Source organism: Trichosurus vulpecula, chromosome 1 (genome assembly GCF_011100635.1).
Source record: "Trichosurus vulpecula isolate mTriVul1 chromosome 1, mTriVul1.pri, whole genome shotgun sequence".
NCBI classification, from domain to species: domain Eukaryota; kingdom Metazoa; phylum Chordata; class Mammalia; order Diprotodontia; family Phalangeridae; genus Trichosurus; species Trichosurus vulpecula.
The window spans coordinates 420,637,814-420,653,987 of NC_050573.1; the positions used below are offsets into that span (position 1 = coordinate 420,637,814).

Consider the following 16,174-nt stretch of genomic DNA (forward strand, 5'->3'; position numbering starts at 1 on the left):
TCCTTTACGGAGGATAGAATGCATTGAAAGCTTTCCTGCTGGACTTTGGAGTGTGGAAAGAATCAGTCATTACCTGCGCAGTATTTACCTGCGCCCAAGGGTCTGGAAGGAGAACTCTTATTGGCCCCCATGCACACTCGAGGAAGCCTTGCTAGGGAACAGCAGGCCTTTTTTTTTTTTTCTAATCAGTTTTTTACTCCAGTCTTATCCTATCGGTGGCCACGTCCTCAACTGTTCTAATGATTTATTTTTGGACCCCCGAGACTTGCCTTGAGCAAGTTCCAAACAGCAGTGCCGGGACTGCCGGGGAGAGGAAGCTGTGATTGAGCTCCTCCCGCGGGCACTGCAAGGACTGACTACCTGCAGAGGGCGGGAGGCTGGGCAGGAGAGTGCCCACTACACAGCTGCTCCAGGCTGACTGCAGGAGCACGGTGGGCCGGACTACCTACCGCGTCTCCCACTCCGCCCGGGTTCCCACAGTCTCCTCCCATCAACCTGCAGGCAACTGCACTTCCACCACTCCCGCCTCCTACCGCTAGGGGCGTAGCTCTGCACGTTCACCTCCTCCTCCTCCTCCTGCGCGCTCCACCCCTCCACCCCCCTTTCGAGGCTTCTAACGCTACTCCAATTGACCAACCGCAGCTCTCCGCCCCCGCCCCCAGCTCGGCCCGTCGTCCCCCCCCCCGCCCCCGAACCCCCTCCCGGAGTCCCGTTTGCGTCGTCTCCCACGTCGTTGGCGTAGCCTCCGCTACGCTCTCGGGGCTCGGCTGCCCTCGCTCCGCACACCTCCCGCCCCCAGCGAGCTCCGGGCCCCTCCTCCCTCCTCCTGTCCCTCCCCTCCCCTCCGCGAGGACAGAGCGAATGTAGCCCGCGAGAGAAAATGGCGGCGGCGGCGGGGAATCGCACCTCGTCGTCGGGATTACCGGGCTCCGCGGCGGCGGCGGCTAGCCCCGAAGCCGGCGGCGGGCTCCTGCGGGACGCGGGCAGCGGGGGCCGCGAGCGGGCGGACTGGCGGCGGAGGCAGCTGCGCCAAGTGCGGAGCGTGGAGCTGGACGCGCCGCTCTTCCCCGCCTCCCCGCCGCCCTCCTCGGCGTCCCCCTCCCCGGAGCCTGGGGACCCTGCGATGCCGGGGCCGCCGGCCGCAGCGGGGGGCGGCTTCCAGCCCGTGGCGCCCCCGTCGCCGCCGACCCCCGCTGCCCTCGTCCGCGGCGCCTGCCAGTCCCCCGAGCCGCCGCCGCCGGACAGCGGAGCCCCGAGCCCGGCGGGAGCCGAGCCCGGGGAGCGGAGGGCGGCCCCGAGCGAGCCACCGCCCGCAGCCGCCGGTGCCCCCGCGAGGTAAGGAGCCGCAGCCCCAGGCGCGCACGCCGCCCTCGGCACCCGTGCAGACCCCAGCCCCCCTGCCCGCTCCGCCCCTCGCCCCCAGCCCTGCAGCCACCCGACCCCGGCCGGGCTCCCGGAGCTCCCCGAATGAATGAAACTCCGGGGGCAGTGGGTGGGGGAGAGTGTCCGGAGCCGCTGCTGGGGAGGAGGGAGGTGCAGGAAGGCTGGAGGAGAGTCCGCTAGGGACCAGGGTCTTCCCGGGGTGGCCTCCCCCTCTTCTCCACCTTCCCTCCGGCTCCCCGGTATTGGGCGGGTCCCGAAACCCACCTTTGGGAAAGGAGCGAGGGAAGGACCGGAGGTGGGTATGCGCTTTGGGGGGGGGGGGGGAGAGGATGGTATTGTTGTTTGGAAACGTGTGAGACACGGGGTTTGTATTTGCTTGGGTCTGGTTGCGGAAATAGTTGAGAAGGAGGGTGTAGACTAGTCAGTTGCCCGGTGTAGACTGGTAGGTTGCCATATGTAGACGGGGAAGTTGACCAGCCTGAGAGGTTGCCCTTCGTAGGCTTTGAGGTTGACTAGTCTGGGAGGTTGCCCGGTGTGGACGGCGAGGTTGATCAGTTTCGGAGGTTGCCTTGTGTATGTAGACCTGAGAGTTGCCCTGTGTAGACTCGTCTGCCCGGAGTTCTGGGAGACCGAGCTTGAAAATCTGCTTTTGCCCGGGAGGCAGCTCCGAGCGTATGGGAATGGGGGTGGGGGGACCGGACTGGAGCGCCCCGTGTTTGCCGAGTGGGCGGGGAAGCAGCTGCGGAGGAGAAGATGCCCCAGGGACTGGGTGTCCCGGGAACTAGTGGGCTCGATGCGGAGGCTGTGGGCGCCTCGGGGCGACTGGCGCTTGGGTGGCGTGCCCGAGTGAGCTGGGACCCGAGCGGAGCTGTCTAGGCTGCTGCTGCGGGCGGGAGGGGGGGAGCCGGAGTAGAGGGTGGGGGAGGTCCGGCTGCCGTGGCTCTAGAACCTGGTGGGCAGGAGAGAGGTCCGGGCCAGCGGCTGTTACGGTGGTACAGTAGGAGGAAGCGAGATCCCGCCAGCCCGGGTCAGGCTTGTGCGGTGCGTGACAGACAGAACCTGCTGTCTTGGAGCCAGGATCTTCCACGCCGCCTGGCTTCAGCTTGTCCAGGAGGAGACCTAGTTCTGTGGCAGGTAACCGTGAGGTTTGCATGTCTTTTCTGGTTGGGAGAATGTCGAGCCCAAGTCATAGCGGGTGGAGGCGGATGAGCTGCAAACTCAGGGTGCCACAATCTTTGCAAAACTTCTGGGGGTTCACGCTTAAGGACTCGTTGGGCCTAGAACGCTTTGAACTGGTAGCTGCAGGAACTGAGAGTTTATATGACTTGTGTTTGAGATGCCTTTGAAGTTTGAATTTACTTGGGTGGCTAAAGATCCTAGACCGGATGTGTCAGCCATTCGGTTCCAAGCCATCCAACCCGTTAACTGCCACCACAATCCTCTCACCTCTGGGTGAGAGTGGGGCGCACTTTGCATAGCTTCAGCTCACCCCAGCTGCAAACGCTGCCACCTTACGAAATTCCAGTAGCAACAGCATGATATGCTGTTTAAAATCTCAAATTCTTTTCACTTCCGCTCAAAGAGCAGTGGTAATGTGACTAAGAAAAATGATTAAATTTTCCTTGACTTTTATTTAGTGACAACTCTAAAATACTCTGTTAAAGGAAATCATTAAATGTGACAGTTGTACTTAAAGAAAAACTCAGCACTGAGAAACTGCAGAACACGAATTGTTGAGAAGTTACAGTGTTTTGAATCGTTTGAATTTTTTTTTTTGACGTTGTGGTATTGCACCGATTCTCCAGCAGGATGTCCTGATGCCTATTTAAACACCCACACATATAATTTTGATTTGTGTGTGTAAGCCTTTTAAATGAAAATCACTTCTCCAAGGAGTTTTCCTAGTTCTGATTTGTGGCTAAAATGATTTGACGTAATCTTGGTTGATTTCATTTATTTAAAGCTGCAGTGTTATGACAGATCCTTAAAGAACATTTTAAAATATGCTCAGAAGTACTGATAAGTCCCTCAAGACATAATGCAAACAGAGGAGCCTTTAACTAGGTTTTTGCATAAGCATCTTGTATAAATATATAACAATTCCTGCAAAGTACTGATATACTTAATATTTAATCTCCTTTGTGTAGTTTCCACTGGAGACTGGACTAAATCATTAACTAGGAATAATACTTTTTTTTGAAGTAAATTGTATTGTACATCAGGTTGGAATTTTGAATTTTGTAGTCCAGAAATTAATTTTATTTTTTCTGTTCTGGTAGAGATTTATAGCAATGAGGACATAACTTTATATGGTTGTCAGACATTTGAGATAAATTAATACCCGAACTTGTTGGGCCACAGTTAGTATGTTAACACTTGTCAGATGTTTGGAAGTAGATAAGAGCAAACAAAGTAGAAATAACATACACAAAAATGTTGGTTAGCTGAAGACTAAGCTTTCCTCAGGTCATAGCTTTAGAGCTGAAAGGGATTTCAGAGATCATTTAGTCCTACTCTTTCATTTTACAAATGAGGAAACCATAGCCTAGAAAAGTCATGACTTTCCCAAAGTCACAGTGCTGCTAAGTAGCCTAGCCAGAGCTTGAACCATGGCTATTTTCAGAATGCAGGCACTGAACAATTCATTCTTTCTTCTGTTTTGTAACCTGGATGTTTTCCTTTGGTTGTACAAAATATATAATAGTGCATATCCAAATACTTTTTTGAAAATTTATTTGCCACTGGAGACATAATTTGTATGTCAGAATGAAAGAAAAATATATAGTATACGAAAATAGAAGGAAAAAAATCTGCAAGGACAATTAAGTATTTGGGGAAAAAATTCAGTCACTTTAATTAGAATAGATTATTAGAGGTTTGTCAAGGTCAAAACTGTACTGAAGAATTTTTTGTAAAGTATTCAATGTTTCCCAGTTTAATATGTTTAAAGATTTCATAATTACTTTGGCACTAACAACTAATATCGTGAAAAGTTTTTCTTTATTTCCCCTTATCTTGATGTCTTAGTTTAACCTTTCTTAATGTAAATAGTAAAAGCTTACTTTTAATGACACTTTACCTTCTTTCCAGTAGTAATTTAAATCCTCTGAAGTCTCAGACTTTTAAAAATCTGCTAAAACATTAACAATAAGAAAACTAAACATGTAAAGAGAAAGCTTACAAGGTCTTGGTAGAGCAGTGATGGCATAAAAGCTAGTTTCAAGTGTTTTATTGTTTTTAGGAGTATTTTCAAATATGTCTGAACTCCTTGAGTCCCAGGTAGTTTAGTTATTTCCATGTTTTGACCGCAGCTTTTAGCCTTTTGATATAAAAAGTGTAATAAGTATTATTTGCAATGTGTTGTATACAGGTGCATTGTAGCTTTTTATATTTGTTGTCCTTAATGTTTCTGAAATGTCAGTGAAAGTTCTGTGCCTGTAAATTTTGTCCAAGGGATTGGTGAATTGTTCTTTAAGTCACAAAATTAAAAGGCTTTTTTCTTTGGATTAACTTAGTGCCTTTGAAGAAAAATTACAGTGTTACTACTTTTCATTGAACAGGCAATTGTGAGTTTAGTGGATATAATGATTCTATCCTATTCTGACATCTTAAACCACCCACTCAAACTATCAATTTGGTAACTCCACGAAAAAACAAAATATGCTGTACCTTTTAGTTTTTGTGTAATCTAAGGAGATTTCATAGGCTGCTTTCATAACTCTTGTATTCATCAACATTTACATCTTTAGTTTCTCAACTTTTGTTTAGAAAGGTAGCTAAATATCACCGTGATTGTTAACATGACTTTTTACTTATAGGCATATATCATCAGGAAATTGCTCAAAGAAATAATGAAATCATTTTACTAAAATTTTTGTGGGTAGCATTTATAAACTGTCTTAATAAAAGCAGGTAATTGCAGAAATTAAAATTAAATTAATCAAAATGTATGGTTGTAAAATGTTTTAGCTTCTATTTTAAAATTAAGACAATAAACGTATTCACTAAAGACAGTTTAATGTAATGTTGAAAGACAAAAATCAGGGGCAGAAATTGTTGCCAACTTTTGTTTTCTTTTCATATCTGATTTTGGCAAGGGTGACTGGTTAACCAGCATTCCTTAATGTATGATTTCTAATACACTATAATAACTCCATTTTGTTAGATACAAAAAACAGGAAGTAGTACTGTTCATTGATATTCTTTCAAGGCTTCATTACCACCCACAGCCATAATCTGTATTTTTTTTTTTTTACATTTTCTCAGTATAACTTTTTTGACGATTAATGAAGGATACTAAAATAGGGTAAGAAAGGAGTTGTGCTATGATTATATCTAGAAGAGCAATAAAACTAGTTGCAGCTTGCCCCCTTGGGGCCTGCTGATCAGTCTGTAGCACTTAGTTGTGTTCATTCCAAAATTGGAAATGGATAGAGGTGCTAATGTAGTTTGGTTTACTAGATTTACTAATGGTTTACTAGGAAGAAAAGTTTGGAGTTCCCATAAAAGATAGTGCTCTGAAGGTGAAAAAAAAGTAACTGCTAAATGCTGTACTGCTTTTGGGGGGTGGAGCTGAAAGGGGTATGTTGTCTTTTGAGATAGAATTCTGAAGTATCCTGATCAAAGATGGCTTTTTGCACCTGTGCTATTGTTATGCTTACTTGCTTATATTTAAGATACGTGTTCTTTAAACTTGGATGTTTTCCTTTCCTTGATAACTGACTTAATGGTGATCTGACTTTTGATTAAGCTAATTTTTAACTCTAAAAAAACAAAATCTCTTTGAAAAGAAATGAAATACTAAAAATAGGACCAAAGTTTACTTGCCCTTGCAAAAAAAATGAGTTATAGAGAAAATTATTGGCCTGTATTGTTTAATTCTTATAGCAGCATAATGAGCTCAGCTAGATGCTCTCCTCACTTTGCTGAAGCATAAGGGGACACAGCTGTAATTTAAAGAATGTTAATTGAAAACATGCTCAAGAAAATGTTCATATAGCAATTATCCTCTGGAATTAAAGTGGATTATACAATAATATTTTTGCAGTATGGCAAACACAATGATTTGTTTTTTGTGCTGGGATAACTTTCTCCCTTAAAACAAATCATTAAGTTAGTGATATTTGATCTAATTTTCAAAAGACTAATTAGTAGAGTGGCCCTTAAAAACATAGTTCCCTGGTAGTAAATTACAGGACTTCCTTACAATGCATATAAAAGGTGCTTCTTGCTATAACCCGGACACGTTTGAGAATAACATTAGAGATATTGCCCTAATGTTTAAGCAAAATATAAGAGTGAGAAAATGGGTTGTTTTGTGTAGATTATAGTGTTAGACTATAAGGAAAGCAAAATTACAAAGTTGGTGTTAAGGTAATGTATATTGTTATTCATGGAGAATCTTAATGAGATCTCCAAACCATAGTTGCTTTTTAGATTAAAGTCAACACTAAATTATATTTACAGCTGAGTAGGTGTGTAAGCCACTGGAGCACTAGTATAACCGAGATGCTGCATTCTTTATTTGGCAAGATTCCACGTAGCCTTCAAGGTTAGCATGACACAGGGTACGTTGTTGTGAAGTTTATTCCACTTTCTCTTTGTATCTTTTGAATATTAGTGTTTCTTTTTATTGGTAGGAGGGCAGGGGGAATAATCTCTCTTGCCAGTGCCTAGGTCAGGATGTGTGCTACATTTCCAGTTTATTGTGTTGGCAGAAGACTCAAGATACTGATTAGTTTCAAATTGCCCCTGCCTACACACTTTGAGCAGTACACACAGGACTACAAGTTCAGGCATGATATTCTCTTGCAGGAGAAAATCAAAATGGGGATGTATGGAAAGCAAGAAATGGGATGAAATTCAATACTTGCCAACACTGGCTTTTAAATAAAATTTTTATTATTAATAACAATTTTAACTGTTAGCTCATACAGCAGTGTAAGGAAATCTATAGCATGCTCTGGTTTATATAAAATAAGAAGAAATACTTGATATTATTAGTCCTGTATATAACATGCTATATATGGTTGGCTTGCTATTTTATGATGGTAGGAAATGCTCTGTTGTTAGGATGTTTATATCCCTTGGAATTTCAAGTGAAATGATTTGATTGAGTCTATCAAGATAGCTGAATATTCTGTCGAGGAGAAGTACAAACCAGATTTTTTTGGTTAAAAGCTACTAGACAGGTACTTTTGAACGAACATTTCCGTCCCATTTTTCTAACTTTTGGAAGTGAGACCATTAGATACCTTTAAGACCAGGCTCCATGTTGCAGCTGACATCCTTCCTTTCCTTTCCCTTATTCAGTACTTTAGCTGTACCCACTCACATGTAAAGGTAATGGGTGGGTAAATGGGTAAACAGTCTGGTGACTACTTAAACACTTAAAGGTGTATTGATCTTTCCCTTAAAACATACGTTATTTCATTACCCATTACCCTGTTTACCCTCCTAAACCTGAAACTACTTTTCTGAAGGGAGCAGAATAGAAAGGAAACATACCATAATAACATAGCATTTCCAGTTACCAGGAATGCTAATACATTACCTACCACATTAAACAGTATTCATTAAATTGCTAGTATGTAAGGTTAAGATGTTTTCTAACCCTTAAGATTCTACATTGTGATATATTTAAGGGAGATGCACTTTCTCTGGTGCGGGTATTTCACTAATAAAGGACATAACTCCCCTAAAACTTTAGTATGCAATCTGCACCCATTTTCTTTTTCTGTTTTTCTTCTTTTATTGAGTTATTATAGCTGAAAACATTGCCTAGTGGCCAACTTTGTGGTGATGATTATCTTTGAACTCAGCCACACATAAAGATAAAAAAGAGTGTTTTTGAATCTGTGCTGGGTTAGGACTGCACCAGGATTTTCTCTTTGCATAGCCATTTAAAACCCAGGTTTACCATCCTGCCAGGAGATGGCATTGGAGTAGGTCTTTTACGGGAATCTTTCGTTCAGTAATAGGTAAGTATTAATTAAAAAAAATATTGAAAAAGATATAATGAGGAAGCCAAACATTAGGTTTTGAGAAAATTTTAAAAGTTGAGTGGAATTTTTATAAAGTGGAACTTTTATAAAGCAAATCACAGCTTTATTCCTGAAATTAGATTCATGGAGAAAATATTTTTTGGAACCTAGCAAAATATTGGTTGCTGCTAGCATTTGTATCCTCCTGAGACAATTGAAGCCATTTCTTGTGAACTCCCTCATCTCTCCTACTTCATACCTTGAAACTTTTTTTTTGGCCTATTCTCTCTCCCTTTATTTTCGTTGATCTGAGGAAGGTGTGGCTCTTCTTATCAAGGCCATACCTTCTACCTATGCCTTGAGCCCCACCTCTCCTTGTCTTTTACAGGAGCTTGCTTGTTTTACCAGTTTCTTACTCTTCCATTTCTCTGCTTTCTTCTCTCTTCAGTTTCCTCTGACTTCCTGCACCTCACTTTGCCCTGGCTCCTTTCCTGCTGTCTACAAGCATATCCAGGTCTCCAACATCCTCAAAACTTTAACTTGACTTTGACCATCTTTTATCTTTTGCCTTCAGATTCCACCTCCAACACCACCTGTGTGACCATAGCCGAACCACTTCACCTCTCTAAGCCTCAGTTTTCTCACTCGTAAAATGAAAAGGTTGGATTATATTCCCTCTGTGGTCCTTTTCAGTGTTAACTCTATGATCTTATCCTAAAAAACTGGGCTTTTCCAAGATTACTGAGGATTCTTTAATTGCTGAATTCATTGAAGAACCTTTTCTCAGTTCTCATCTTGGGCTTGTCTGAAGCTCTTGATACTGTTGACGTTTACCCTGGATACTTTTTTTTTCCTCTTGGCTTCCATGAATGACACTGCTCCCTCTTGGTTCTCCTGTTTCATCATTCCTTTTATGGAAGAGGGGGGTATTGTTGCTCATTCTGAGCTTTATGCATTAGCATGCCACCAATTTCATTTGCTTGTATAAACAGGTATGCACATATATATTCCTTTCATTTGGTCATATTCATATTCTCTGTATATCCATAACCATCATTTCTCTACTTGAAAGTTGTTTGGTACAAAAGTTCTTTACATAGGATGAAAATTTAAATTGTGGCTTCTCCAAACTTAGCTTTTTTCCTTTTCACCATTTCTATAATAGTTTATTGGAAAAATTTTGCTTGTTACAATTTTGCACCCATTTTATTTCCTTTTTTGATTCACTCTCTTAAGTTGATGGCAATATCTTTGGAAAGAGTTTCAAAAACATTGGTAATAGGAGTTCCGTGCAGGACACAGTTATGAACATGATAGATGGAACTGAGGGAAGAGAAGTCCTCAGTAGCCTTCTTTCTCTCTCAACTGGTCATTATCTTTCTATGGAAGATTTCCAAACTGTGTTGCAGCAGTTTTATTGTTGATCCAAAGCAGGTGGACACCAATGTAATAATTTTTAAGTTTATGTCATTGTTTTTTATGTCAAAGATCACTTGGCCTCAGTTAACCTGTTTCTTTTGGGATTTTGTCACTTTTACTGATTTTTCCCATTTTTCTTTAGGTTCCTGTGTGAAATCTAGAAGCTAGCATATATTACTGATTGGATATATTTTAATTTCACATTACTCTCATTTTTAAATGTGATAATTTTACCATTATATTGAATAGAATACAGTAATTTTTTTGCTTCCATTGTTCTTCACATAAGTTTGATCTAAATGACAATCTGCTAGTTGAAATGAAACTGATCAGCTAGGGAGAACAAAAGGTGAGTCTCTTGTTTTAACATTAGCAAAGAGTATATTATGACTATAGAAGACCATATTCATTATATTGATATCAATTGGTCAACAAATGGACCTCTTCTTCCTGGCACACTTGAATGCCCATCTCATTCAGCCTCTTTTTCTTTCATTTCTTCTTTGCTTTATCTTCCATCTCCTGCCTCCTTGGCATGGATAACTTGCATTTATTACAGCTCTTGAAGTTTTGCAAAGGACTTCATATATGTTCCTCATTTGGTCCTCACAATAGCTAGGAAGTAAGTACTATGTTTATCCCTATTTTATTTGGTCTTCACAATAACTAGGAAGTAGGTACTATTTTTATCCCTGTTTTACAGATGAACAAACTGAGGTTCACAGAAATTAAGAAACACCCAAGGTGACATAGCCAGTAAATTTCTGACACAGAATTTAAACATATCCTTTAAGTCTCAAATCTGTATAATACCTTCATCTTCTGAAGTTCAGGACCATGCTGTCAGCTTCTCGCTTGAACATTTTCTCTTGGAATTCCTCCCACAGACATCTCAAACTCAAAATAGAGTGAATACCTTCTCCCTTCTTACTGTTGAGACCATCACCATCTACTAAGTTATTCATAACCTTAGGGTAACTCTTGACTCTCTTTGTCTTCCCCATATTTTATCAGTTGCTGGAAGAGTTTACCTTTGTAACATCTCTCTCATTCATCTATTTCTGCCCTCACAGCTGCATATTAATTCTGACATTCATTAAGTATCACCTGGACTTATATAGGGTATCCCAAAAACTTGCTTTAAGCAAACAGAGTCTTTTGGGACATTCTCTGCAGTAACCTTCTAATTGTTCTTCCTCCTGGTCTCTCTTTAACCTGTCCTCCATGCGGCTCCCCAGATAATTTAACTAAGATAATTTAACACTCCGTTTCTCATACATTTTATACAAACTCCTCTGCCTAGAATTTAACATCTTCACCACAGACTGTCTACCACTTACCTTCTACACTTAACTCCATATTATTTTCCTTCATAAATTGGCCTATTGAACTTGACACATTTGCACAAGTTGTTGCCCATACTTGGGATGCATTCCTTCCTCCTTTCCACCCTTTGGAAGTTGTTATTCTTTAAGGGTCAGCTCAGGTACCACTTCCTCTGTGAAGACTTCCTTGATACTTTCAATTGATAATGTCCTATTTCCCATGTGTTATGTTATACAGCATGCCCCTAAAGTCTGGACACGTAGGCAAAAATGAAATTTTCAGCAATATTTTATTTAATTGAAATATTAACAGACCTTAGCCCCCTTGTACTCAATAAAAATCACAGATGCAACACACTTGATTGAATGCATAAAGAGTGAATGTGCTAAAATTGACGGCAACGTGGAGTTATTGCATCAAGTTCACGTGAATCTTGCAAAGCGCATCAACCTTTGCATCACAAATGATGGAAATCATATTGAAGATGTTATTTGTTAATATTCCAATTAAATAAAATATTGTTGAAAATTTCATTCATTTCTTGAAAATATGCATTTTTGCCTATGTATGTCCAGACTTTAGGAACACCCTGTATTATTTGTTTTATTATATTTATTTGTGTACACGGTCTGCCTCCCCACCTCCAGTAAAATGTGAGCTCTAAAAGGGCAAGAACTGTTTTTGTCTTTACATCTTCAGTCCCTATCATAATTTATACATTGTAGGTGCTTAATGAGTTGGAGGGAATAGGCATTTATATATATGTGTATATGTGTGTGTGTGTGTATGTATATATACATACATATGCCAGGCACTGTGCTAAATGTTTTACAAATATTATCTCATTTGGTCATCATAACAATTTTGCAAAGGAGATACTATTAGTATCTCCATTTTACAGCTAAGGAAACTGAGGAAATAGCTGTTAAGTTGCTGCCCAAGGTTACACAGCTTAGTAAAGTATCTGAGGCTTGCATTTGAACTCAGATCTTACTGATTCCAGGACCAGTTCTGTGCCGCTAGTTAATAACTTTAGCTGCTACCTGTATAGACACAGGAAAAAGGTCTATTGCCTACAGGGGGATGATGAGTTGTTGCAAGCTAGGTACTATATATCTATATGGAACAGACTTTTGAGTCAACCTACTTCTTGTCAGAGATGATAAAACATCTGTCTGTGTAGTGAATCCTTAATCCTGAAGTTCTCTTGTCAAAATCTGATTTCTGGTTGTCAGTTTATGAAACCTCTTGAGGAATGAAAGAGCAAAGTAGTAAACTGGTACCAAGTTCTTATTAGAGTTAAATTTCATGGGACAATGTTGGTAATGTAATTGAGTCCTAGAGAAGGACAAATAAGGCAAGCCTAGCTTACTCTTTACTTCATCATACTATCATAAGTATTTTAAAAGTGCATTTAGGAGTTACTTGATATGTATATTTCCATCGTGAATCATTTCTTGACAGTAATTCAGCAATATAGAAAACATTTTAAAATGGAATATTTTCATTTGTTGTATTTAGTTAATAGTGGGCATGGAATTAGGCATTTTTCAATTTATCACATTTACAAGGGTCTGGCCATTTCTTAAAAGCATGCTGCCAAATATGCCATGCTTTCTGTAGTCAACTGAAAATACAATGCTGGATATGATAGATATTTAGTAAATTATTTTTAAAGTTTTTGATGGGTTTATCCTGATCCATTCATGCTGTGGTCAAAAGCATACATCTTCTAGAAATTTAACTCATATTTGGAATAGAGTCTGTTAGTGGAACAGAACAAAGGGAACTGGACCATAAGAGGATCGAGTCCCTCATCTTGGCATCATCCTCGGTATTTAGTCCACAGTGCAGGTGCCTTGTTTACTGATGGCAAAATCTGTGGCTGTTAAACAGTTTGTGAGAGCAGTACAAAATTAAATTTTCCTACCCATTCTCACTACCAGTAGAGGGTTTTCTGGAGGATTTAAATAGCGGGAAAGGCATGAAAAGCAAAACCCTCAATGCTGGGCTCAGGTCCAGCAAGGCAATTTTGACATCATATAGGAAAAGTTTATATTCAAGGACATTTTACTTTCTTTTCTCTAAGCTACTTCCTGGGCCAAAATTCTCTGATAAGAAATAAAACGGTTAATGTCCAAAATCGTATCATCATTGAATTGAATAACCTGCTGCATAATGTAATCAAAACTACACAGTGTGGTATGATGAAATTTAATGTTATATCCTTGATGAAGATTAATGAATACTGAGAATTTGTATGCCTTATGCTGTATTATTAAATATCAATACAGTAAAAGTTTAATTTCAAGAATATTTCTCATTCTAAGCCAAAATAACTTGTCTAATTCTGTGTGTATTTTACTATAAGCCTGCTTTTGGTTCTTCCAATAGGACTAAGTTACAGGTTAGAGTATCATAATAAACTCTTTCTGGAGCTTAAAAGCAGTAAAGCACCTTTGATGGATCTGCTATGCAAAGAGTTCTCAGTATTATGGAAAATTTCAGTGTGATTTTTCATATTTCCTCAGTGTTTGATTTTTTGAATGTCTTCTAATATGTAATATAGTACTTGAAATTTTATATGTAGTCAAATCTATCTGCTCATTGTCCACTTAGGGTTATCTGTGGCAAACAAAACCCCCGACTTAACTGTTAAATAATATACTAATGGGTTTCCTCCTCCTTCAACTACATGAATTAGTATATATTTGGGGAAGGAAAATGTTGTGTATTAAGTATTATTCTTTGAGTTTTTCTGTATTGAAAGTGGTGTTAGGCAAAAACTCACAAATTTTTTTTGTAAAGATTTGTAGTAAGATTTTGATTAAGACATATTTATAAGAGTCCTCAACTGTAAAATGAGGTGGTTGTCCTAGATGACCTTGGAGGTCTCTTTGAGCTCCAAATATTTGACCCTACACATATAATGGTCTTATGATGTTTCATCTTACCTATTCTATTTAAATAATGTTCCTTTTAAAATTTGTCTAGGCCTGTGCCTCCTACGTTTTTAAAGCATTGCTTTTTACCAATCTCCTTCTTGTAATAGCAGCCCTTCCTGTTTGAAAGAAGAACAGATCAATCAATTATCACTTATTAATTACTATATACTTAAGGATGTGTTAGCTGTGCTATAAAAAACATGGTGTTGGGACCCTGAGCAAATGTGAATTCCAGAGATTAGAACCATCAGGTAAGGAAGCATATGTGGGGACATATATAAATTGTATTTTGAGTCAGGTGAGTAGTACAGATTAAGAATATTCACAGGTTAGAATAAAGCAATGAATTCTATACCAGCAAGGCTTGGAGGGAGAAACAGGGCTTCTTCCTTCAAAGGGCTACTAATCTAAAGCAAGAGTCTCTCAACTTGATAGCATACCCCATCGATAAAAAAAAATTGTCCCCCTTCAGGTTGTCTCCAGGCTAAAAATATCTTTATTTCCTTCAGCGGAGGATCCTCATGCATTGTCTTGATGCCATCCACTGCTCTTATATTGTCCTTTATATGCCTTCATAGGTGTCACTCAGAACTGAGCACTGTGCACTTTGTATGTGGTCTAACTGGGACAGAAAGTAGTGGAATTATCACTTCTCTGCACCTTGGAGACAATGCTTCACTTTAAAATTACGTTTTATATATATACATATATATGTATGTATATGTATTGTATGTATGTGTGTGTATATGTATGTCTGTGTATGTGTATATATACACATACGTATACATATATATTTCTGATGTGGGAAACAACACATAGCAGAGTAAAGGGCCTCAAATGAACATCTTGATTTGGAAAAATTATAGGAACTGGGAAGAGTCATTTGGAGCTAGGTGAATACACTGTTAGGAGGAGTGATGTCAGATGATTTGATGATGTTGATAACAATAATAACAATGATTGATGATAGTATTATTTACATAGCACTTACTATGTGCCAGGCACTGTGCTAAAGCACTTTACAATTGTCTCATTTTATCCTCACGACAACCCTGGGAAGCAAGTGCTACTATAGTCCTCATTTTACAGTTTAGGAGACTGAGGCAAACAGGTTAAATGACTTGTCCATTATCACATCGCTAGTGAATATCTGAGACTAGATTTGAACATAGGTCTTCCTGACTAAGCCCAGCACTCTATCTGCTGTGCCACCTAGCTGCCTAATTATAATTCAAAACCTGGAAGGTGGTGGGTAATATATAAGGGATAGCAGGGTTACTGATGAGATACGACAAGTGAGAGAAGCATGCCTGGATTGGGTTCCAGATATAGTAAATTACTGGATCAGTCACCAGTTAAGGTGTTGAAAAAGAGTACCGTTTGAGATATATACCATATTCCTGTGTTCTTCTGTCCCAGGTATGGCGGACCTTTTATTAATATTCAGGTGAAAAAGGAAGTGGATTGTCAGCAGGTTCTTGCGATCTTCCATTTTTATTCTCTGTTGCTAGAGTTAGTACCAATCAAGAGGCTAGGGAGAGTTTCTGACCTTTGAAAGATAATAGTGCATCAGGTCAGGACAGATATGGCCCCAACTAGTATTGCTGGAGTGACCCCATATCAGAGAATCAACCTGCTTAAGAGAGGCAACAGGCTTCCATGAAGTCACACTGCTAACAGATTCTGGTTTGGTCTTTGAGCCCTTGGGAATGAGAAAAGGGAAACTCCAGAGAGGAATGGATTCCCCTGCCCACTGCTGCAAATGGGACAAAAGTTAACTGGTGACTTAAGCTGTGGGAAGAGAAATTCTTTGAACCAATAGAAGTATGATAAATCTGGAAAAAATTAACCTGATCTTTTCATATTCCAGGAGCCTTTGGCCTAACTTTTACTCTTTTTTTTTTTCCATTTTGGTCATAGAGCTAGAAGAGACCTCAAAGGCCATTGAATCCTACCCCCTCAATTTATAGATGAAGAATCTGAGACCCAGGAAAATTAAGTGGTTTGTCCAGAGAGCAGAAGTGGATTTGAACAAAGGTCCTTTCGCTTAGCATCAGCATTAGATAGGTAAGAGCTGCCCAAAGGTCCTAACTGTGTCTTAGCCCTGACAGCCTGGCA

General features: G+C 40.4%; 1 protein-coding gene across 2 annotated transcripts in view; it reads left to right on the forward strand.

The window, feature by feature from the left end:
• Positions 1 to 880: 880 nt before the first annotated feature.
• MAP3K1 (mitogen-activated protein kinase kinase kinase 1) overlaps positions 881 to 16,174 on the forward strand; it is a 70,665-nt gene continuing 55,371 nt past the window's right edge. For both annotated transcript variants that reach the window (XM_036762374.1, XM_036762381.1), the window contains exon 1: positions 881 to 1,335. In XM_036762374.1, coding sequence (XP_036618269.1) covers positions 881 to 1,335 — 455 coding nt within the window. The remainder of the gene's footprint in view (positions 1,336 to 16,174) is intronic.